The sequence below is a fragment of the Hibiscus syriacus genome, unplaced genomic scaffold (assembly GCF_006381635.1).
Source record: "Hibiscus syriacus cultivar Baekdansim isolate YM2019G1 unplaced genomic scaffold, ASM638163v2 tig00110332_pilon, whole genome shotgun sequence".
Lineage (NCBI taxonomy): Eukaryota > Viridiplantae > Streptophyta > Magnoliopsida > Malvales > Malvaceae > Hibiscus > Hibiscus syriacus.
The window spans coordinates 3,912,496-3,937,042 of record NW_024062688.1 but is presented as its reverse complement, the minus strand read 5'-3'; the positions used below and the strand labels follow the sequence as shown (position 1 = coordinate 3,937,042).

General features: G+C 36.1%; 4 protein-coding genes and 1 pseudogene across 5 annotated transcripts; 3 read left to right on the top strand and 2 right to left on the bottom strand.

Moving 5' to 3' along the window:
• The first annotated feature begins 1,062 nt into the window (after positions 1–1,062).
• LOC120119287 lies at positions 1,063–8,027 on the top strand (annotated as a pseudogene).
• Positions 8,028–9,149: 1,122 nt separating this feature from the next.
• LOC120119451 (transcription initiation factor IIF subunit alpha-like) lies at positions 9,150–13,902 on the top strand. 2 transcript variants are annotated; one of them, XM_039139265.1, is made up of 9 exons: positions 9,150–9,443; positions 9,569–9,727; positions 10,664–10,809; positions 10,965–11,335; positions 11,822–11,934; positions 12,439–12,576; positions 12,780–12,998; positions 13,102–13,353; positions 13,621–13,902. In XM_039139265.1, exons 1-9 carry the CDS (start codon positions 9,273–9,275, stop codon positions 13,711–13,713), a joined length of 1,662 nt encoding a protein of 553 aa, XP_038995196.1. In that variant the 5' UTR covers positions 9,150–9,272; the 3' UTR covers positions 13,714–13,902. The 2 variants fall into 2 exon arrangements, with proteins under 2 accessions (XP_038995196.1, XP_038995195.1); XM_039139264.1 differs by having other exon boundaries at positions 12,439–12,579; positions 13,621–13,901.
• A 128-nt stretch (positions 13,903–14,030) lies between these two features.
• On the bottom strand, positions 14,031–15,031 carry LOC120119169 (uclacyanin 1-like). Its single transcript, XM_039139044.1, has 3 exons — positions 14,743–15,031; positions 14,111–14,508; positions 14,031–14,060 (listed from the first exon to the last, which is right to left on the bottom strand). Exons 1-2 carry the CDS (start codon positions 14,930–14,932, stop codon positions 14,111–14,113), a joined length of 588 nt encoding a protein of 195 aa, XP_038994975.1. The 5' UTR covers positions 14,933–15,031; the 3' UTR covers positions 14,031–14,060.
• A 5,196-nt stretch (positions 15,032–20,227) lies between these two features.
• Positions 20,228–22,194, bottom strand: LOC120119161 (mitochondrial pyruvate carrier 4-like). Its single transcript, XM_039139040.1, has 5 exons — positions 22,062–22,194; positions 20,997–21,095; positions 20,830–20,882; positions 20,632–20,705; positions 20,228–20,497 (listed from the first exon to the last, which is right to left on the bottom strand). The coding sequence occupies exons 1-5, from the start codon at positions 22,114–22,116 to the stop codon at positions 20,446–20,448; spliced, it is 333 nt and encodes a 110-aa protein (XP_038994971.1). The 5' UTR covers positions 22,117–22,194; the 3' UTR covers positions 20,228–20,445.
• A 436-nt stretch (positions 22,195–22,630) lies between these two features.
• Positions 22,631–23,383, top strand: LOC120119955 (mediator of RNA polymerase II transcription subunit 11-like). The gene is made up of 3 exons (XM_039139738.1): positions 22,631–22,711; positions 22,816–22,932; positions 23,107–23,383. Exons 1-3 carry the CDS (start codon positions 22,658–22,660, stop codon positions 23,302–23,304), a joined length of 369 nt encoding a protein of 122 aa, XP_038995669.1. The 5' UTR covers positions 22,631–22,657; the 3' UTR covers positions 23,305–23,383.
• Positions 23,384–24,547: the final 1,164 nt, after the last annotated feature.

Below are 24,547 nucleotides of genomic sequence, written 5' to 3'. Positions count from 1 at the left end.
TATTGCCTCTGTCTCTTGCTTGTTGCCCATCAAAATCCATCAAAACTTGCCTCAAAATGCACAAAATGGCCATCAAACAATTACGAGCTATGTTGCTTCGTGTATATGACCATAGCGACTACATCCACATATTCATTTCACATTTTTGTGTAGAGAGGGTCCTAGCATTGGTGGCAACCCTGGCTCAAGCCATGTTTGGTCTTGACTCTCGAGCTACAGAAACAGTTCAACATATCCCGAGTCAGAGAAAAATTTCAATGAACCTTACCTTTCCACCTCGCTGCAAAGATTTCTGGTGCAGGAGATGGAACGTAATGGCAATGAGTATTCTGTGATGACAGCGGATGAACCTGTCCGCAACACGGCTGCACGTTTTGTTATAGACTGGCTATGCTTCCCACGGTTTTCAGGACTTTTGTTGTGGTCGGCATCATGCATGAGCTTATTTTGTACTACCTGGGACCTCAACGGCTGACCAGGGAAATCACGTGGTTCTTTCTTATCCATGGTGCATGTTTGTCTGCAAAGATTGCTTTGAAGGTGTTTATTGAAGCAGTGATTTTTGCCCGAGGTGGTTTCTACTCCATTGACGGTTGGATTCATTATGATTTCTGCCTTCTGGCTCTTCTTACGGCCACTTCTACGGTGCAAGGCCTATTAAAGGGCACTTGAAGAGTGCGATTCTAGGCATGTTCTTAATAACGTTACTGCAGTAACGTTCGGAATTTTCCAGATTCAAAGGATCTAATGCGTTTCCTGAGAAATAGAATAGCCAAATCTGTCTCAAAAGAGCTTGTATTGTCAACAACAAATTAATCATGAAATTAATTGTAAATTTGTCTGTTTCGAACTATATAACACTAGTCGAAGAACATGGATTGCAAATTGAAGATGCAGATACACAATTTATACTAACATCACTTATAAAAGAGCCCACCCACTGAATTTATACTAACATCAACTTATTAAAGAGCCCACCCACTGGGAAAGAAAACGAATCTTGCATATCTTCATTCTATTCTATTATAGACAGGATTAGCCATTTCCGTTTGTGAGTACATAATGTTGGAAAAAGAGATGAACAACTTCATCAAGCTCTGGCTCTGCATCATCAGATCCTTATGCTACTATTATTCCATCGGGAAGACGAAGATCATCCCTAAAGCAACAGTGCGCCTGCTTTGTTTCTTATCAGTTATCTGCCTATTTCTCTTCGTTCCACTCGGTCTATACTCCCTACATCTCGGAGGCACCACCGTTTTCTTCATCACTTGGCTGGCAAGCTTCAAGCTCTTGCTTTTCGCCTTCGACAAAGGCCCTTTATCATCCCAATCTCTCTCTTTACCTAGATTTCTCGCTGTTGCTTGTTTGCCCATAAAAATCCAACAAAACCAGCCTCTAAATGCCCCTAAAAAAGTCACAAACTATGAAGTTAAGATTATGCTTTTTGCCTTGTTGGTTCGTGTTCATGACTACATCGACCATATCCATCCTACGATGATGTCGGTTTTATATTCTTTTCATGTTTATGTTCTTCTAGATATGGTCTTGGTGGCAGCCATGGCTCGAGCCCTGTTGGGTTGGAGCTTGAGAAACAGTTCGATTAACCGTATCTTTCGACTTCATTGTAGGATTTTATGGGACAGGAGATGGAACGTTATTGCAACGAGTATTTGTTAGGTATGGCTTATAAATATATCGGTAAAGAGAAGAAAGTCTCGTAGTGGAGGTTATGATTATGTGGGTTGGGGGTGCGGGGGCGTAGCCTCGCAGTACGGTACAGGGTTATTTTTGTAAATATGTTCAAGGGTTTATTTATTATAAAAGAAGATGTAACCTAAACCTATGAGACATTGAATTGAATAAAAATTTTAGCACCGCCTAGGGCACCGAAGACGTAAGCACATTGTTGCACCAAATATGAAGTTACGAAATTCGATGATCAGGGTAACTTCAGATTATGGAAAACAAGGGTGAAGGATCTGTTGGTGCAGCAAGGGATCTTGAAAGCTTTGTGACCTACAAAGTCGGCGTCGATGGAGGAGGAAGATTGGGAAGAATTGCACCAGCGAGCGGCATGAATCATACAATTATGTTTGGCGAACGAGATCATGTATCACGTCATGCATCTGTCGTCTCCAGATGAAATTTGAAAGAAGTTGGAAAGTCAGTTTATGTCCAAATCCTTAACGACTAAACTGTATCTAAAGAAGCGGTTGTATGGGCTGAAGATGCATTACGATCATGATTTGGCGCAACATGTGAATATCTTCAATCAAATCGTTTCTGATTTGACTCAGCTTGATGTGAAAATTGAGGATGAAGACAAAGTGATGATTCTGTTGTGTTCGTTGCCTCCCTCTTACGAAGACATGGTGACTACTCTTACATATGGGAAATAGACTATCAAAGTTGAGGAGATTACTACAGCCTTGTTGGCTCACAACCAGCGGAAGTAGAATGCATGGGAAATCTCTCAAGCTGATAGCTTATATGTCAAGGGTAATCGAGATCGTGGACGGAAGCCATAGAAGGCAGGTCTGAGAAGCGGAATTTTAGATTCAAATCTAGGGATAAAAAGACAATTCACTGTTACAAGTGCAAGAAGGCGGGACATATGAAGCGAGAATGTCTGAAGTTCAAAAGCAGACTGATGAGAAGCGTGATGACTCATCCAAGTTTGTGAATGTGGTCGAGGATGACAATTCTAATTGCAGTGAGGGTGATATGCTCTCTATTTCAACGACTCAATTGACGGATGCTTGGATTCTTGATTCTGGATGTTCTTATCACATCACGCCAAATAGGGACTGATTTTCGACATATAGGTCGGTTAATTCTGGTTATGTTTATTTGGGTGATGATCGATGTTGCAATATTGTTGGTATTGGTGATGTCAGAATTAAGATGTATGATGGTTCTATTCGGACGTTGCGTGGTATTCAGCATATCCTATATTTAACGAAGAATTTGATTTCTTTGGGCACTTTGCACAAGAATGTTTTATCCCTAAGGCTGATGAGGATAGGGAAACCATTCAGATTGTTAAAGGAGCTTTGACTGTGATGAAAGGAAATATGATTGCAGGGAATATTTACAGATTGTTAGGGAGTACTGTTGTAGGTGGAGTTCATTCTGTTGAGTCATGTGATGATACTACCAAACTGTGGCATATGCGTCTTGCTCATCTTAGTGAACGTGGTATGGCTGAATTATATAAATGAAATATGTTGCATAGTGTTAAAAGTTGTAAGCTCGATTTTTGCAAGTATTGTGTTCTTGGTAAACAGACTAAAGTTAGTTTCAAGACTGGGAAACACACAACTAAAGGGATTCTTGATTATGTGCATTTTGATGTATGAGGGCCTTCCACGATATCGTCTTTGGGTGGATCTAGGTATTATGTTACTTTTATTGACGATTTTTCACAGAAAGTTTGGGTGTATTTTTTTGAAACAGAAGTCTGACATTTTTGAGAAGTTCAAGTTGTGGAAAGCTGAGGTAGAAAACCAAACAGTACGAAAAATCAAGTGTTTGCGATCTGACAATGGCACGAAATACACAAATTCACTGTTTCTAAACTTCTGTAAGGAGCATGGGATTAAGAGACATTTTACACTATACAAGACACCACAACAGAAGTGTTGCGGAACGAATGAATAGGTCGTTGAATGAAAGAGTCAGATGTTTACGGTTGAATGTGGGGCTTCCCAAACACTTCTGGGTTGAGGATGTTAACATGGCGTGTTATTTTATCAATAGATCGCCAAGGGCATCATTGGCTGGGAAAGTTGCAGAAGAGGTATGGACTGGCCATGATGTTACTTTTTATCATATACAGATTTTTGGTTGTCCTGCTTATGTACATGTACCTGCTGATGAGAGATTCGAACTTGATGCAAAATCGAATGAGTGCATTTTTCTGGGTTACAAGAAAGGTGTCAAAGGATTCAAGTTATGAGATCCAGTTGCGAAGAAAATTGTGATCAGTAGAGATATTATTTTTGATGAACAACCCATGTTGCAGCAGAAGAAATACACGACAGTGGTGGATTTCGAGTAGTTTCTAGTTGAGAAAACAGAAACTTCTCAACCGATTTCTGGTGGTTCCGCTACGGATGATTTGCAGGATTATAGCCTCGCCAGAGACAAGGTGAGACAGACGAATATAAAGCCTCCAAACATATTGGGTTTTGAAAAATTGGTCTCTTTTGCACTTACTGTTAGCAGTAATGATCCAGTTACTTTTCATAATGTTGTTACTAGTCAGGAAAACGACAAGTGAATGGCTGCCATGGTTGAGAAGATGAAGTCTTTAAATCACAGTCGTACATGGGAGTTAGTTCGCCTTCATAAGGGTAAGAAGCCTATGGTTTCAAATGGGTGTATAAGAAGAAACCATCAGTAACAGAAAAAGAGGGGGAGAAGTTCAAGGATCGTTTGGTAGCAAAGGGTTTTTCACAGCAGAAAGGAGTTGATTATGATGGAAATTTTTCTCATGTGGTCAGGCACACTTCAATCCGAGCAGTACTTGCATTGGTGGCTAGTTGGGATTTGCATTTAGAGCAAATGGATGTGAAAACTATTTTTTTGCATGGTGATTTAGAGGAGCAGATCTACATGCAGTAGCCTGAATGTTTCACTCAACCTGAAAACGAGCATTTAGTTTGCAGATTGAAGAAATCTTTGTACGAGTTGAAACAATCTCCGAGACAATGGTACAAATGGCTTGACACATATATGATCAAGATTGGCTACAAGCGATGTGAGTATGATTGTTGTGTCTATGTTAAGAGTCTTGATGATGGTTCTTTTATTTTTCTGTTATTGTATGTTGATGATATGTTAATTGCTGCGAAGAACATGGATGATGTTATCGGTTTGAAAACTTTATTGAGTCAGGAATTTGATATGAAATATTTAAGTACTGCAAAGAAAATTCTTGGAATGGAAATTTGCAGGGACAGAGACTCAAGGAAACTGTGGTTATCTCAACGGGATTATGTTGAGAAAATGCTAGAAAGGTTTGCGATGAGCAGCGCAAAACTAGTGAGTACTCCATTGGCGAATCACTTTAAGCTTTCATCAGAACAGTGCCCTAAGATAGATAAGGAAGCTGGAGATATGGCAAAGGTTTCATATCCTAATGATATTGGTTGCTTCATGTATACAATAGTATGTACTCGTCCTGATTTAGCTCATGTTGTTAGTCAAGTTTGTAAGTACATGTCTAAACCTGGTAAGCAACATTGAGAAGCATTCAAGTGGATCTTTAGGTACTTAAAGGGTACTGTGGGACATGAAATTGGTTTTGGTAGTCAGCGGGATAATCCTTTGGTTGTAAGATATGTGGATTCAGACTATGCGGGTGATTTGGATAATAGAATATCTACGAGAAAGTATGTCTTTACTCTTGGTGGAGGGCCTATTTGTTGGAAGTCTACTGTTAAATCTGTTGTGGCATTATCTACAACTGAAGCTGAATAGAGATATTATTTTTTATGAACATCCCATGTTGCAGCAGAAGAAAGACACGATAGTGGTAGATTTCGAGCAGTTTCTAGTTGAGAAAACAGAAACTTCTCAACCGACTTCTGGTGGTTCCGCTACGAATGATTTGCAGGATTATAGCCTCGCCAGAGACAGGGTGAGATGGACGAATTTAAAGCCTTCGAACATATTGGGTTTTGAAGACTTGGTCTCTTTTTCACTTACTGTTAGCAGTGATGATCCGGTTACTTTTCATGATGCTGTTACTAGTTTGGAAAAAGACAAGTTGATGGCTGTCATGGTTGAGGAGATGGAGTCTTTGAATCACAATCGTACATGGGAGTTAGTTCGCCTTCCTGAGGGTAAGAAGCCTATTGGTTGCAAATGTGTGTATAAGAAGAAACCAACAGTAACAAAAAAAGAAGGGGAGAAGTTCAAGGATCGTTTGGTAGCAAAGGGTTTTTCACAGCAGAAAGGAGTTGATTATGATGAAATTTTTTCTCTTGTGGTCAGACACACTTCAATCCGATCAGTACTTGCATTGGTGGCTAGTTGGGATTTGCATTTAGAGCAGATGGATATGAAAACTATTTTTTTGCATGGTGATTTAGAGGAGCAGATCTACATGCAGCAGCCTGAAGGTTTCACTCAACCTGGAAGCGAGCATTTAGTTTGCAGATTGAAGAAATCTTTGTACGGGTTGAAACAGTCTCCGAGACAATGGTACAAACGGTTTGACACATATATAATCAAGATTGGCTACAAGCGATGTGAGTATGATTGTTGTGTCTATGTTAAGAGCCTTGACGATGGTTCTTTTATTTTTCTATTATTGTATGTTGATGATATGTTAATTGCTGCGAAGAACATGGATGATGTTATCAGTTTGAAAACTTTATTGAGTCAGGAATTTGATATGAAATATTTAAGTGCTGCAAAGAAAATTCTTGGAATGGAAATTTGCAGGGACAGAGACTCAAGGAAATTGTGGTTATCTCAACGGGATTATGTTGAGAAAATGCTAGAAAGGTTTGCGATGAGCAGCGCAAAACTAGTGAGCACTCTATTGGCGAATCACTTTAAGCTTTCATCAAAACAGTGCCCTAAGATAGATAAGGAAGCTGGAGATATGACAAAGGTTCCATATTCTAATGTTGTTGTTTGTTTGATGTATACAATGGTATGTACTCATCCTGATTTAGCTCATGTTGTTAGTCAAATTTGTAAGTACATGTCTAAACCTGATAAGCAACATTGAGAAGCAGTCAAGTGGATCTTTAGGTACTTAAAGGGTACTGTGGGACATGGAATTGTTTTTGGTAGTCAGCGGGATAATCCTTTGGTTGTAGGATATGTGGATTCAGACTATGCAGGTGATTTGGGTAATAGAAGATCTACGAGAATGTATGTTTTTACTCTTGGTGGAGGGCCTATTTGTTAGAAGTCTACTGTTCAATCTGTTGTGGCATTATCTACAACTGAAGTTGAATACATGGTAGCAGCTGAAGTAGCAAAAAAAACTTTATGGCTTACTGGTTTAGTGAAGGAGTTGGGTGTTTAGCAAGGTGGAGTTCAGTTGTTTTGTGACAATCAAAATACTATTCACTTGGCTAATAATCGGGTATATCGTGCAAGAACTAAGCATATTGATGTAAGGTTTCACAAGATCATAGAGTTGGTTGCATCTGGAGATATTTTGTTTCAGAAGGTACATACTGATGAGAATGCCGCTGATATGTTCACCAAGCCAGTTACGACAGACAAGTTCATGCATTGCCTGGACTTGTTGAATGTTTCGAGTTGTTAAAGAAGTAAAGTAACCCAACCCACATTGAATGTTTTTCTAAGGGCCAGTATATTCGCCAAGGTGGAAATTTGTTAGGTATGACTCATAAATATATCGGTAAAGAGAAAGAAAGTCTCGTAGTAGGGGTTACGATGCGCCCCCGCGATACGATACAGGGTTATTTTTTTAAATACGTATCAGGGTTTATTTATTATAAAAGGAGATGTAATCTAAACCTATGAGACATTGAATTGAATAAAAATTCTAGTGCCGCTTAGGGTACCGATGACGTAAGCACATTACTGAACCTCGTCAAAATTCTTGTGTTATTTTCATTTTCTTTACCTGATTTTATCAACAGTATTCTATGACCGACGATTTACGAGCCTGTCCGGGACACGACTACACGTTTCATCGGTCGTAAATGGGCTCATGCACGTTTCATCGGTGTTCGGGACTTTTATTGTGTCGGGCGTCATGTATGAGCTGATATTTTACTACCTGGGACGGTTGTGGCCGACGTGGGAGATCATGTCGTTCTTTCTTCTCCATGGGGCGTGTTTGACGACGGAGATTAATGTGAAGAAGGCAGCGGTTGGGATGAATTGGCGATTGTCTAGGGCGGTTTCTGGGTTGTTGATGGTTTTTCCCGTCGTTTCTACGATGCAGGGCGGATGAGAGGGCGCTTGAAGAGTACGTTGCCCTAGGCGCGTTTGTTAACAAAATTCTTGTGCGTTTACCAAGACTGTAATTCGTTAAATTCGGTGTTTGTAGATGTCTTTGGCTGGTGCTACTTTTTAAATGATCGATGTGATTCATATAATTTATTTAATTATTATAATGAATAACCTTTAAAATATTATCACAAATGGTTTGTAATAAATAAATATTAAATGCATTTTATAATTTAATAGGTTAACTACATTACACATCTCATGATCTGTATTTTAAATTTATCCCTAAACTTTTGAATTATAAATCATTATAAAATAATTCCTAACATTTTAAATTTCTTTCTGAACCGGTTTTCAAATTTTGAACATTTTAATCCTTTTTACTGATTGAGATGTTATTAGAACATTCAAAATTATGGGCTAATTTAAATTATAATTATAAAATAAGAATGCGAAACAATTCATTCTAATTTATTTTAGTTTCATCCATCATCTTATTAGTAAGTTAAACAATACAGTTAATTATAGTTTGAAGCTTTGTTTGATGAGATCGAGTGAAGTTTGGGTCCATCACCTCAATCTCAAATTCATGGTCATCTATTTCAGAATTTCAAAATGAGGCATTGTTTTTACACACAAGTAATTTGAAAGGGAAACAAGTAGCTGCTCATAAACACCGCAAAGAAAATAAATGATTTTCTGCACACCTCTTTGGTTTACAGCTAGTAACCATCAATTCACTACTTCCAAATCAAAACAATAAGCAATTGACCTCTTGGTATGCAAAGCTGATTTGAACTTCACCAGTCGGATCAAAAAGCTTTGGTTTTCTTTTATTAATCCTATGTGCATAAGTATAACATTCACATCAAAGCCCAACTGAAACCTTTTCTCCCGTGCCGGCTATCCGTTTCCTTCTCTTCCGCCGCTATCCAAATGTGTCACATCAGCCGATTTATTAAAAAAACCAATAACTTTAGTGATCATTTCGTTACTTTTGAAACTTTAGTTCTGAAACATAAACATACTCATAATTTGGTGGCCAATTATTAAGTTTATCCTAGTAGATATAACCGACTCGCGAAAAAAGCGACGAGATTCTCTCCTCTTTCGTTTCACCGATCAGAATTTCAATTTCATAAATTTCTCTCTCAAAGCATTTCTCTTACGTACCTCAGTTTCAACGAACGCAAGAGCAGCGCGTGTAAATTTGATTTTATTATTCGAATTTTGTTTCTTTTTTCCAACGTTCGGTTAAAACACTAGAGCCTCTTCTGTTTTGCCTTTGCTATTGGGGGGACGAAGGAAGGAGGGAACAAAAGATGTCTTTTGATCTGATGCTGAAGCCCACATGCAGCGGCTGCGGATCGTCCCAAGATTTATACGGAAGCAATTGCAAGCACATGACCCTCTGCGTCTCTTGTGGCAAAACCATGGCCGAGAACCAGGGCAAATGCTCCGAATGTGGCGCCATTATAACCCGCTTGATTCGAGTTCGTTTCCCAGTCTTCACATCTTATTAATGACCAATTCCATGTTTTAATAATGGATTTATAGTGTGATTGGGTTAATTATTGAACATGATTTTTTTTTTGAATTTATGTTGATTGAAATTTAGGAATACAATGTTAGAGCAAGTCCTAGCACCGACAAGACTTACTTTATTGGTAGGTTTATGACTGGGTTGCCCAATTTTTCAAAGAAGAAAAATGGAGAGAATAAATGGTCTATGCAAAAAGATGGATTACAAGGACGCCAAGTTACTGATGCTATGCGGGTATTGGATTTATCCTCTTTTTCAGCTGTTTCTTGTTGAAAATCAAAGCACTTTCGGTGCATGATTGAAAGTTGAAAAAAAAATTATTAAATTTTTTAAAAATTGTAGGCAACGAAAATATAAACTCTATTTTGTTGATTTTTTAACAATGGTAAAAGTTTAATTTTAACCATTGAAATTTAAGGTATTTATAAATTAGTCCTTAAAGCTTCAACTATAAATATTCTAGTTCATTTAGTTTCAAAATTATCCCAAAGCATTATAGTTTTATTCTAATACTTAGAGAGAATTTAGAGAGTTTCTTGAGAGTTGTTTTCTCCTTTTTATCAAGAGAGAATTATCATTGTTTTCTCCTTGGTCGATCGAGAGAAGTTGTAATTCCTATTTTCTCATAATGAAATTCTTCTACCGTTGCCCGTGGTATTTACCCTAAATTTTTAGAGGTTTTCCACGTAAATTTTATGTCTCTTTTATCTTCATTTTTATTTTCTTAAATTATTAATTACAATTTTTGCTCTATCCGATAGTCATCTTCCACAATATTTCTTGCATGTTCTCTAGCTTTCACTGTGAAACGGACTAGCTAAATTATATAATGCCTGCATACTCCAAGTTCCTGGAGAAAAAAAAAAGGTCTTGGCGAGTATGTGTTTAAAGAAAGTTTTATGGAATTCTTTTTGGATTTGAGAGTCAGACCGACAGGCCCATAATTTTTATGTCGGCATGTGATATAATTGTTGTACAAGTAGGAGTAAAAAGTAGACTGAAGCATTATTTTTCTGTGTTACAGAACCAAAATTGATAATTACAAAGAATATAGCAAATATAAAATTTCGTATTCTAAGGAGGAAAATTTCCCTTTCACTTGGATTGGTTTAATTATGGCCATATTTAATTTGATTCTGACTATCGTGATTGTTGGCTTGTATTTTTTAGGAGAAATATAAGAACAAACCTTGGTTATTGGAGGATGAAACAGGTCAGGCTCAGTATCAAGGTCAGCGCGAATGTTCACAGTCTGCAACTTATTACCTGCTTACGATGCAAGGAAAGGAATTTGTAGCTATTCCGGCTGGTTCTTGGTATGAGTAACCTATATTGTTATTTGTTTTGACTGCTCATAACTTTTTTCCACCACGTATTGGATTATGTTATTTGTAGTAGAAGTATTGATATCTTTTAACATGGTTAGATTTTTCTTTCTTTCTTTTTTGAAAATTGTGGTACTCTTTGACAGGTACAACTTTAACAAGGTTGCACAATATAAACAACTTACTCTGGAAGAAGCAGAAGAAAAAATGAAGAACCGTAGGAAGACTGCAGATGGATATGAGAGATGGATGATGAAAGCTGCAAATAATGGTGCTGCTGCATTTGGTGAAGTGGAGAAGGTTGATGAAAAAGAGAGTACTGCTGGTGGTGGGAAGGGACGTAAAAAGTCAACTGCTGAGGAGGAAGAAGGTCATGTATCAGATCGAGGAGAGGAAGATGAAGAAGAGGAAGCAGCCAGGAAGAATAGGCTTGGACTCAACAAAAAAAGTGGTGATGATGACGAAGAAGGTCCAAGGGGAGGTGATCTTGATATGGATGATGATGATATTGAGAAGGGTGAGCTTTTATAATGTTTGTGCTTTGGTATATTTTTCTTTTTTGTTATCATTTTGCTTTATAGAGAATTTGGTTTAGTCTCCATGTTGAGCTAGAAGATTTTTTTTTTTGGATAATAATGTTGAGCTAGAAGATCAATGAAGTTAACATAGAAATAGTATAAAATAACTATTGAGATAAGGGTGACACCTATTTTTATATCTCCTGAGTGTGGCTTTCCCTGAAGTGCATGTATGTACTGTCAGTTTTAACGCTTTGCTTTATGTGCTTTATGGATGGGAATATGGGATTCATCTGAACATTTTTTTCTTCCCAAAATGTATTTTCGATGAAATAACAGAGCTACCTGAAGGTATATGCTTATACTTTTCTTAGTGTTGAGCACATGCATGCACAGAAACACACATCTAACACTGAAGGCCACTAGATTGTCACTTTTTACTAGAATTGGTGTTCCTCTTATTTATTAACATGCATTTTGTTTAGGTGATGACTGGGAACATGAAGAAATATTCACTGATGATGATGAGGCCGTTGGTAACGATCCTGAGGAAAGGGATTTGGCTCCTGAAGTTCCTGCTCCTCCGGAAATCAAGGAGGTAAACTTGCAAGCTACGGATAGCGTTGTGTTGTTATGATTTTTTTTCTCATAAGTTTAGACCCGAGCAACTTTGTAGTTTGTACTGGATGGGGCATTGTTCCACCTTTTCTCTAAAAAAGATTCTCTATTCGAAGACTGCTGCATAGATATTTTTCATAACAATGGGTTAACAGGATTGCGATTTTTTGATAGACAAAATCTTTTAATAATCAGAAGTGATTGAGGGACCATCTTATAGAAATCTAAAAGAAACTCCTTTTTTTTTGTTTGAGAGTTTACTTATTTTTGGTGATAGACTTCTCTTCCATGACTTTCCGGCAAATAAGAATCACTTGGATTATTTAGTACTTTATTCAAAGCAAAGTTTTGCTATCTGGTTGCATTTGTATCTTCGCACCGAAACAATTTCTTCTATTGATTGAGGTGGTATTTTATCATTTATGAAATTACACCATGACTAATCTCCTTTGACTAGTAGGTAATCTTGTCTGTTTTCTTTAAGGATGAAGATGAGCAGGATGAAGATGAGGAAGGAGGAGGACTGAGCAAGTCTGGGAAAGAGTTGCAGAAACTATTAGGGAAAGCTAGTGGGCTTGATGAATCAGATGCAGATGATGATGACGATGACGATGATGATGATGATGTAAGCTTCAAGGATGCCTAATAAGCTCTTATTGCTATACATTTCTAGCTAGCAAAAGCTAACATGAATCAATATTGCTGTAGCTATGGTACATGTGTGATCTCATCTAGTAAGAGAGAACTAACTAGTCCCCGCTTGACTTTACATGACTCTTGTGGCATCTATTCCAATTATGCTTATGCCAAGATTTTCTATTTCAGGTGGAAGATGATATGAACTTTAATCCTGTACTCGCTCTTAAACAGAAGGATGCACCTAAAGAAGAACCTGCTGACAACAGTCCAATGAAACCAGCACCTTCAGCTTCTGCTAAGGGAACCGCAGCGGCATCTAAGTCATCAAAGGGAAAGAGAAAACCCAATGGTGGTGATACAAAAGCATCTAATGGTACCCCTGTGAAGAAGGTTAAATCAGAACCTGTATGTTACCAAAGCTCTTGAACTTGCCTCTATGCACATGCAGACATTTTAAGAAGAAATATGTTTTAATTGTCGGTTTATCGTGTAATTTTTTGAGGACCAGGACTCAAAAGCTTCTGTGAAAGAGGAAAATACAACTGCTTCCAAAGGCAGTGTTCATTCCAAAGGCACATCATCTTCTGCAAAAGCTGGATCAACATCAGCTGCCAGTGGATCATCATCTTCAAAAGCAGGTTCAGCATCAGCTGCTGGACATGTAACTGAAGAAGAAATCAGAGCTGTGTTATTACAAAAGGCACCTGTAACAACATCCGATCTTGTGGCTAAATTTAGAGCTAGGCTGAAAACTCCAGAGGTATACTTCTATAATCCTTTTCCTCTTCCTGTATTGCTGGTATAATACGTATTGCTGTGTTTTCTGAATCACTGAAGAATGGAACACTTTAGCATCATAGATATGGTTCATGCATATTAGTACTGCACAAGGTAGTTCTGGACCGAGAAGGCAAGTTATGCGGCATATGTCCCACTTAGATAAACAGATCAATCTAGAAAACACCACGAGATATACTTATTTGTTTCATGCATCCATTACTTAAGTAGACAAATCTCTTTGGCGCAGGACAAGAAGGTTTTTGCAGACATTCTCAGGCGAATTTCTAAGATACAAAAGACGAACGGACCTAATAACTACGTCGTGTTGAGAGAAAAGTAATGTTCTATCACCGTGTTTCAAACTTGCACCATAATAAAAAAAAAGTATGCGTTGTCCTTGAACCGAGGGGGAAATATATCTTGCTCTTCCTGGAAATGGAATTTGCACTGTGGCAAGACAGCAAGAAACAAGATGCGATAAAGAAGGGTATCCGGTCTATCATCATTGTAAGCAAAGCTTCTTTCTGTGTGAAATTTAAGACGAGTACCTGGAGACATTGTGTACAGAAAGAAGAGTGCCATTCGCATTTTAAAATAACAGTGCATTATCTACTATCATCCTCATTTATACACACCATAATAGATGAGTCAGACGGTATTTGAAAATTTATTGCATACAAAGCATAAGGCAAACATAATTTATTTAAAAAAACGATTAATACTGCCAAAAATCATAACTAAAAGGCCATGCAACTGCAAAGCCATAGACCAACGAATAACAACATGAAGTTCCCATAAAGCTGGACTGATTCAGAAGGGGTTGTCGGTGCGATGGCATCTGCCACAGTCGACATCACATCTGCCACAGTCGAAACGGAGTTGTCTACCGCTGCCGTGACTCTTGGCGTTTCGGTGTCCGGGTTACCAAAAGGCGTCACCTCGACGTGTAGTTTCAGACCCTTTTTGCAGCTCTCAGGCTTGCTGCTGACAAAGTATCGAATCCCTTCCTCAACCAATTCGATGCTCTCTAAGCCGTCCCTATACATCCTTATGGGGTTCCTCACATCGCACGACTCGTATTCATCCTTGCTCTTGAGCTCCACGACGCTCCCCTGTTCTGCAGAGTAGGCGAACCCTGTCCAAAATTTGTGATAACACGACGTGATACAATATATATATGGGACTAATTCACTAGACACTCCAAAACTATGGCTACGTTTTTAAAGTAGTCCTTAAAATACCAATATTATATCAATCAAACCCTTCTATTCATCCGTATATTTTTTATTAATAAGAAAACAAAAAACGAAACGTTGCACTCAAATATTAAACAAATTAATCACAACCAAAACCCAACACATTAACTTACAGATTTTGTCTCCGACCCTGAAGCTCCGACCGGAGGACCAGGTAGCGATGTTTGAGGAAGGATCCCACCCGCGGTCGTCTCCGACCACGTGATGATGCTGTTGTGCTGCAACAACCCATTTCAGTCCAAGGCTGGGTGCCATTGTTACAACCAAAGCCATCGCCATCTTCAGTATTGTTACATTAGCCATTGTCACTCAACAGGGAACCTGGGGGAAAAAATGCAGAGGCGCTCTCTGTTGCTTAAAAAAGACGGTTTCTTTGAAACATAAAAAGAGTAGTGAAGTATTGGTTAAGCAAGAAAGGAGCGGCTTTTAGGACAATTTAGAGAGGGAAAAAAGATAAAAGAAGGAAGCTTCCATCCCCCAGGCAGAGGAATGGTAGTTGTGGAGCCATTGAATTATATACTTTTTTTTTTGCCAATACAGAAATAGCCCAAACTTAATCAAAGCAGCTTCCCTGTCGACAGGACTAGCTATCTCACTCGGAGGATACCGGAAGGTAAGTGTCCCTTACAAATGTGATCTTAAGGGGGTGTTTGGTTCAAGGATTGTGGGATTCCCACATTTCCATGTTTGGTTGGCCGGGAATCTCATTCTCGGTAATATTTTATTACCAATAATAGATTTTTTTGGGTATATTACCGGGAATGTCATTACCTCCATTCCCTTAGGTATTGTAACATTACCGGCGTTTTAGACTAAAATGCCCTTAAATTTTTATTTTTTTTTCAAAAATATCCTTCTTCTGTCATTGAATAATAAAAATTCTACGAAGGTTAAATTATAAATTTATCCTTAAATTATTTTAGATTTACAAAAAAAAATCTATAATTAAAATTTTATATGAAGTTTAGGGGTTAAAAAATTTTTACCTTTTCATTAAACTTTTTTTATATTTTTAATTTTGTAAAAAAAATTATATAAATATTATGAATTTAATTTTTTAAAGAAAATATATAAATATTTTACAATTTGTAATATTATACAAATATATAATAAGGACAATTTGGTCAAATATACATTCCAATAATCTTTTATTCTTTTAACCAAACATGGTAGTCTTACATTCTTGCTAAACCAACCAAACACAAAATACAACATTCCCAATAATCCTATTCCTTGGTAATCTTTTATTCTCACTGGTAATCTTACATTCCGTGAACCAAACGCACCCTAAGTGTATGGTTTAACGAGCTTCATTAATTGATCAAATAGTCAAAGATACGCATGTTATATCTCATTTTATTTAAATTTGAATTTTATCATTTACCTTATAAATGTAATATGTATCCACCTAATAGAGAAAATAAATATAAATAGATGTTATATAAAACAAATTTCATTTTATAAAATATATTAATTTTGTTTTACTATCAACACAGTCTAGCTTCAATAAAATACCTTGTGGTTGGTTGAAAGTTGCACAGCAGCAGTCATAGAAAAACTACCATTCTTCCTCGATATGTTTGCCTTTTTTATAATTACCTTTACTTTCTTAATCTTAAAATTAAGGGAATTTTCTTTTTTTGCATTGTATTTTTTCTTTCTATCAGTTTGCTTACATTACCATATGAGATTTGGGTTTGGAATTATTGAATCATACATCTTATTCAATCTCAAGAAGTAAATTAAAGCTTTATATTTAATTTCAGAGGATTAATGGATTCCTTTATATAAAGCTTGAAGTTGACTTTTATATATTAATATTTATTTTGTAATTTATATATAGGATTCAAAGTTATCTCTCTTAATAATATACTTTTATATCCTAATACATTTTATTTTATTGTTGTGCTCGATATTTATCGAAATTCTCATTTAAACTAAAAAGATTGACTAGTGTAATATATTTATTTGCCTATTCCATCATTAAATAAAGAGCCTATTAGTTTTTGGACGATTCCCTTACCAAACTATTAACATATACATTAAATGGCCATGGTTGCATGCATCCCAATGTTGGGTTGAAAAGCACCTAACTTCAGCTCTACATGGAAGCATCTTCATCTCTAAAAGATTGATTTGACCGATTTTAATTTTTAAACCGTGCGTAACTTCCTTTGTCAATTCACAGAAAATGCGGATGTATCCTTTTCTTTGGAATTTACCTACGAATATGATGTGTTAAGCCCATCATCCCCACCGTACCCACGTTCTTTCACGTAATAGGAAGATCCATGAGTTGCATAAATTGACGTGTGATTTTATGTTAGAAAATTAAGAGATAAATTTATATTTTTAAAAAAAAATAAATTTATAAAATAAAAAATTGAAAATATAAAATATAAAATTATAATATCAATAAAAGATATATGAAATATATGAATAGTTAAAAAAATTAAGAGCGACAAGTGACGACTATATATCCTCTTTGATCAATCCGGGCAAGGTGTTATTTCTGATGTCAGCCCCACCTCTTTTAACCTTTTTTTTTTTTTGTTAATAAACTGCCTCCCTTTACGGTTTACATGCTATGCCTAGTAGGAGAAACTATTTTATGACGTCGACTCGTTGTTTATGAACTCAATAAATTATATTCATTAATTTTTAAATAATTATTCACTTTTTATTTATAGAGTAAGAAAGAGGTATAAATTTATCTTAAAAAATAAAATAATAAAAATGATATTAATTAGACCACGAATGACGTAACATCATATAATAATCTTTTCTCCAGGTAAGTCGGGGACATTTGTTTTCTCAAACCCGGATTAAAGGTGTGCAAAAACTCGGTCATTACTCGCAAACTTCGAATCGACCCGTATTTCTCGTGTTGAGCGTGAGTGGTAGTTGGTATTTTTATTTGTCTGGATTTATCGGATATCTAGAGTATTTATCTATTTATTAATTTATTTCATAGGCTCTGATTCGGATCGATCTACTGTTCGAGTTGATCGTGATAAAGGTTATTACCGCCCTTAACTGTTTGTCGAGGTGTCTCTATATTCGGTGCTACATTATTTTATTTAGTTGCTTATTTGTTTATTTGGTTGAAATTGATTGAAATCATGTTTGATTATGAAATTGTTGTGTTGAATATAAAAATGACATGTTATACATGTTGAACAGTATGAATTGGAACATTGTTGTGCATACATAATTTGTAAATGTGTTACAATATCGAAATCAAAATATATGTTTTAGAATATTTGTTATGAAATATTATTATTCGGATCGGATCAGACATTATATGTTATGTCATTTTGTATATCATATTGGGTCGAATTTTAATAGGTGAAGTTCAATGCATTCACTCGACGGGGTGAATGTCATTTTCGGATTTCGTGGCCTTTGCCTTTATGGTAAACCCCACTTCATATGGTGTGATTGTAGATAGTATGGTTCTGGGGAACCCACTCTTCGAATGGTGTGATAGGAGTATGGGTCATAATTTGCATGACATTCGAACTATGATTACATTTGGTTGATTCGGACTTTATTATTTCTTATGAATTGTCGTATTTTAGAGACACACTAAACTTATTAGCTTACACCCCATAATTTCTTTCTTTTTGATTCTCGAGTTAAGTGAATTTGTACTTGAAGTTACGATATTATTCAGATTTAATTATTTTCATAGTATGACATTTACTCGAATATTTTATTTCACATTTTATTAGTATTTTACTTGGATAATATCTATTATGTATAAATATTTTATAACATTGCACATTAATTTTGTTTTGTACTTTGGACTTTGGATTTGTTATACGTTTGTTTTGCGTTTTTAATTATTATTCGATTTATTTCGGTTAATTAAAGCATTTGAAATCAATAAATGTGAGGGGTAATTTTAATGTACCTGCATCGGTGAAGGCATGATCGACTTGTGTTCTTTCTGGCAAGCCATAGCAGGTTGTGTGAGCCACTGTCGGGAATGTTCTAGCCGTTTTGGGTTTCCTTTGGGCAGCCAAGGTTGTTACCGTTCACCAAGTCATGGTTGTTGCCATGGTGTTTGTCCCGGCGGTTATGAGGGCGACAGTGGGTGTTGCTGACACTGTTCGACAACCTTTTAGTTCGAATCAACCATGTCGCCAATTCTTTATCGAATCAGAATTATATTTATTCGTCGTTAGTTATTACTTTAATCTGGAATTCGTATTTTTGGGATCCTAAATCCGAACGTCGTGTCTTTGCAAGAAATATCGAGTCAAGAATCGAGTTATCGCCTTCTACGTCGTTAATCACGAACTTCGAACCGACTCATATTACTCATGTTGAGTGTGAGTGACAGTTGGAATTTTAGTCGTCTGGATTTGTCGGTTATTTAGAGTATTTATCTATTTATTAATTTATTTTGTAGATTCTGATTCGGGTCAATCCATTGCTTGAACTAATCGTTGTAAAAGTTATTATCGTCCTTTACTGTTTTTTGAGGTATGTCTCTCTATTCGGTGCTACATTATTTTGTTTGGTTGCTTATTTATTTGTTTGGTTGAAATTGATTGAAAGCCTGTTTGTTTGTGAGACTAGTTGTGCTGAATATAAAAATGACATGGGATACATGTTGAACTGTTGGAATCATAAAACTGTTGTGCATATGTAATTTGTAAATATGTTGAAATATTAGAATCGAAATATATGTTTCATAATATTTCTTATGAAATATTGTTATTCGGATCAGATCAGGCGTCAAATATTATGTCATTTTACATGTCATATTGTGTCAGATTTTGATACGAGAAGCTCAATGCATTCGCTCGACGGGGTGAATGTCATTTTCGGATTCAGTGGTCTCTGCCTTTGTGTTGGACCCTACTTCATATAGTGAGATTGTAGATAGTGTGGTTATGGGAAACTCACTCTTTGGATTGTGTGACAGGAGTATGAGTGTATAATCATTTGCATGACATTCGAACTATGATTACCTTTGGTTGATTCAGACTTTATTATTTTTTGTGAATTGTTGTACTTAGAGACACACTAACCTTATTAGCTTACACCCCATAGTTTCTTTCTTTTAGATTCTCGAGTTATGTGAATCAATAATTGGAGTTGCGACATTATTCAGATTTCATTATTTCCATAGTTTGACATTTTACTCGAATTTTAGATTCCAAATTTTATTAGTACTTTATTTGGATAATATCTATAATGTATAAATATTTTGGAATACTGGACATTAATTTTGTTTTGGACTTTCGACTTGGACTTTGGATTTGGTATGTTTGTTTTACGTTTTTAACTATTATTTAATTTATTCCGTTTACTTAAAGCATTTGAAATCAATAAATGCGAGGGGTAATTTTAATGTATTTTAAATAACATTTTGGTAAGTTTTGGAGATAAAGTCAATGGATCTTTTGGATCTGACCTATTCCATCTAGGTCGGGTAAAGGGGGCCACAATGAGGCATCTCGCATCTTCAGCCAAAGATGAGACAAGCATAAAGTTATTTAAAAGATAGTTAAAATTAGTTTTATTTCTTTTTCTAAAATTTATAATGCATAAAGTTATATATATATATTATGGGAAGAGAGATGAAGTGAGGGAACAAAAGCATTATTGAAATTGATGGGGCTTCAGATGATCAGTTCAGTATCTGTTGATGGCTCTACAAATCAGAATTAAACTCAACATCATGTTACAGGTTTCCACAACACAACATGTTTGAAATAATTAACAACTTTTAATTAACAGCAAAACAAGAAAACAACTGATAATTGACCCAGGAAAAAAGGCATTTTCGGAAGATTCCGCCATCATTCTGTTGCAACAGCAGGCTTTGCCTCGCCCTCTGGAAAGTAATCATGTCTGAAAACATATAAAAACAGTGCATCAGAGAGCAGCCATAGAAATCAATGGCAACAGAGACAACAGATTCAGCATATGCTGCAAAGGTTCAAATATGAGAAGGGAAACATACATCAATGGTTAAGTTGACTTACTTTATTTTTCGGGACAGTTGGTATATGCCTGTTCCGGCCATAGCAATGTTCACACTAAAGAGATTCCAGTTCTTCTGCATTTTAAAATTGAGGAATGACAGAATCAAAACCAGCCCGAACTTATTATAAGTGTTAAAAGAACATTGAAGTTCCTATATGTGCACACTTATAGGTAATCTAATCAATAATCAAACTTACAGGAGTGATTACAGTGCTATAGCGTGACCAGATGACTCCGGTTGCAGTAACCGCTGGTGTACCAGAAAGCAGCATTCAATAAATACAAGGAAGCAATTATTTCAGAATAAAATAATATGTTCAACTCACAGATATAGATCTATTAGAAATCATAAAACGCCACATACCTATTTGCTGAGGGTAGGAGAGTTTTTCTGGTGGTTTCGCAAAGTCAGCTATGTTGGCTATGCTAATGCCCCATTTAAAAGTTGGTGCCCAAAAGTGAACTGAAATGAAACAAGCCAATAGTTTTTTTTTATGTATGATTTTAAGAATCAATAACCTGAATCATTAAAATGCCTTGTTAGTTTAAAGCAATAAACCACATTGGTAGATTTACATGTCAACATATCTTCTACAAAATATCTCCTGCAGATTGTACGTGTCGATATATCATCCAGCAAGATATCTATTTATATTTATGGGATTCATAACACCTCACTTGCTTCCATCAATCTATAAAGTATAAACTAATGTAACAAATCATAGTTGCGCTTATGTTGCTCGAACTCTTCTTTTTCGTGAAGTCCCTGTGTTCGACACTCATGGCAGAACCACGGATGGGAATATGCCCTCCAAGAATCGTCCAAATACATAGAAAAATTACAAAACTGTAACCATATTCGTGCCAGGTTCATACCCATATCCAACACTCACATTTGAAACCGAGCGACATGGGTTGCGACCTCAAAAGCATGCAATAAATTCAATTTGATTCTCATATTCAAATGCCATCAATTATGGGATACTAGTATTCTTTCCGTGTTGTGCAGTTTATATGCCTTCACTTGTTATCATATATTTTCATTTGTTTTTATCAATTTGGTTTTCATTGTTCAGAGGAAATCAATCAGCCAAAAATTTGGGTTTCATTGTTCAGAGGATATCAATCTAACCGGACATTCAAATTAAACAAAACTAGATTCTGGAAACTGCCTCATTTCCAACCGAACAAAAAAAACTCATCTATAAATAAGCGATTCTAGTTTCTTAACCATCAAAGTTTGAAGAGAAACCCAAATACCCAACAAATCTTATGTAAAAAAGCATGGATCTTGTCGGAGAAAAAAGATTCATGGAAAAAATTGAGATTTCGCTAATACAAATTAATCCAATAAATACAATGAAGGATCTATCAATACGAATAATTGAAATATAATCATCGGAATAGTAGAAGGGGGTAGTCAACTCACTGGTTTTGGGTCCCGCTGGGTGGTTCCATAGAGCTTGTAGCTTAGAGGCCGCCATGGATTCAGCTCGTTTCTCCCACTTTACTCGATGTTTTTTGGTTTGGTCTAACAAAATAAAGAAAGGAATTTTGGTTTCGGTTCTGTGTATTATATTAGCTAGTTCTGAAGAAACTATCCAACCACGTATCGCCACGTAATCGAAGTGAGTTTTGACTTTCAAACGGCTGCTCTATAATATTAATAACAATACTCAAACGGTGCGTAATGTACTGGACTTGGCGTATTTTGGGGAGGGATAAATTATGTATAAAGTTCTTGTACTATGCATTGTTTGTATTTAGTCCTTAATTTATTATTTTTTTTATTCTTAAATTTTTATTTGTTTTTATCAATTTGAATCAATCACAGTAGAATTTATCCTAATTAAATTGTCGATATTAATTATTTTGTCAAATTATAACAGAGGACTAAATTTGCAAACATGCATACTGCAGAACGAACCTAGTGTACAATTTGACCTTTTCTGTGTCATTTTATCAGCCAATTATTCCGAAAAGGTGACTTTGGGTTTTGCTGGTTTGAAGAAGTGAGAAATTTCCATGGATTCTCCCACTCAAAACTCCTCCTTGCAGCGGCTTCGAAATGTGGAGAAGGTAACGAAATAACTTTCAATTCCTTTAAGGAAAGTTTAATTATTTTTCCCCCGAACAGGCAATTATGAGAGAAGCTATTTTTTCGTGATTTCGATTGGATACAGCGAATAGTTAGGGTTTTGGAGCTGGCTGGAGGTGTCATGGATGAACTCGCGAATCCAACGGGTCCCAGGAAAGAATTTATCAACAATCATTGTCGTGAATTCATGAAGATGATCAAGGTTCCTGCTTTATTCTGCTGAATCGTTGTTCTTAAACTTGAATTTCCTGATAATATTTGAATTAGGGTTTGAATTGTTAGTTTTAAACTTTGGGTTGAATTAAGATTGAATCGGATTACGTATTAGTTGAGAATTTTCCGATAATTAACGCATTTCTGTTTTAAAAATGCCCAGGACATCCAAGTGACATTGAGGGATGAAATCAAGAGTGCCTGCGAGTATCGCCCATTTGAGAAGTGTGATTATAGTTCGAGAATATCGAATGAGATCTGTTTAAAGAAACTCGAATATATGATCTCCCGGTTGGATGCGATGAAACAAACATCGATGAATATCAAGCTACCATTTAAAAGATGCAATGCTAGGAGTTAGATAGGCTGCTTACTTGCTAATTGTCTTAATGAATGCATGCCATTACGAATCAACAAAATTCACTAATTTTGTCTCTTACATCCTTCTTTGAAGTTTGCTAAAACATTTTTGTTGCAGAAATAAATTGTCACTGTTCTTTTAGCTTACCTCAATTTAAGCTTTATTATGTGGCTTGGAGGTCGTCGAGAGCTTGAGCTAGAGTTTCTTATTCTTAAAACCATTTTGTTGATGAACTATGTTTCAGCTTAACCATGGATTGAAGTGGAACTATAAAGCCACTATGCTTAGGTGGATCGTGGGTACAATTCTTTCATAGTTTACTGAGTGTAACTCAATGCTAAAAAATAAGGTGCCGTTCTGATTTTGTATAGCTCTATTGTTTCTTGATTTCAAGTTCTAGTTTCGTAAGGCGGTGCTGCAGAGGGCTAAATATCATTTTTGCGTAAGAAAGCCAAGGGGAAAAGATGATGTTCTCTTCTTATGAAAGGTTAGGCTTTGAAACCTAAAATTATGAAGAGATAATTTGGAATGATTGAAGAGGATAGAACGAGAAAACCCGGGTTTTATTTGAAAATTATTGTGTGGTAGTTTGTTGATTTTATTCCAATGATGCTATGACGAGATTGGGGTAGAGCTAACAAGAACAAATTCATATCATGACTGCATGAGCATGGCTTACAAGTGGTGGTATATGTTTTAAATATTATTAACCATTTGACAATAGATGCTCAAATATCTTGTAGTCTTTTGTACTCGAACTTAGGACCTATAGGAATAACAATCATTACTTTAACAATTTGGGTAGTTTGGTTCATGCATTAATCGATACTTTATTGAGATAGAACGTTGGCATATGCATATATCTCAAATATTGTTTGCAGATATCATGTTGCTTTCATATGGCATCTGCTGAAATTATTCATTTATTTATGAATCTTGTACTGTGGCCGCCAAGGATATTCTTGAATCATATGGTGAATTAATTTAATTGTGATTAGTAATTATTAATTAAGATGTACCGTCTAAATCAGAAACATTGAACTTTCAGACCTTTGCTTAGGGTATCTCTCAAGCTTTGTAGAAGGATTTGTATTAAAAGATTCTCAGATTTTCTGCTTAATGCACTCTGCAACAGGCACAGTTTCAGTACATGGAAATTACGATCATGGTTCCGGGAAGATCAGCATTTAAGGTCAAATTATGATTTTGGTACTTCTACTATACTTAAATCTTGTCCCTTCGT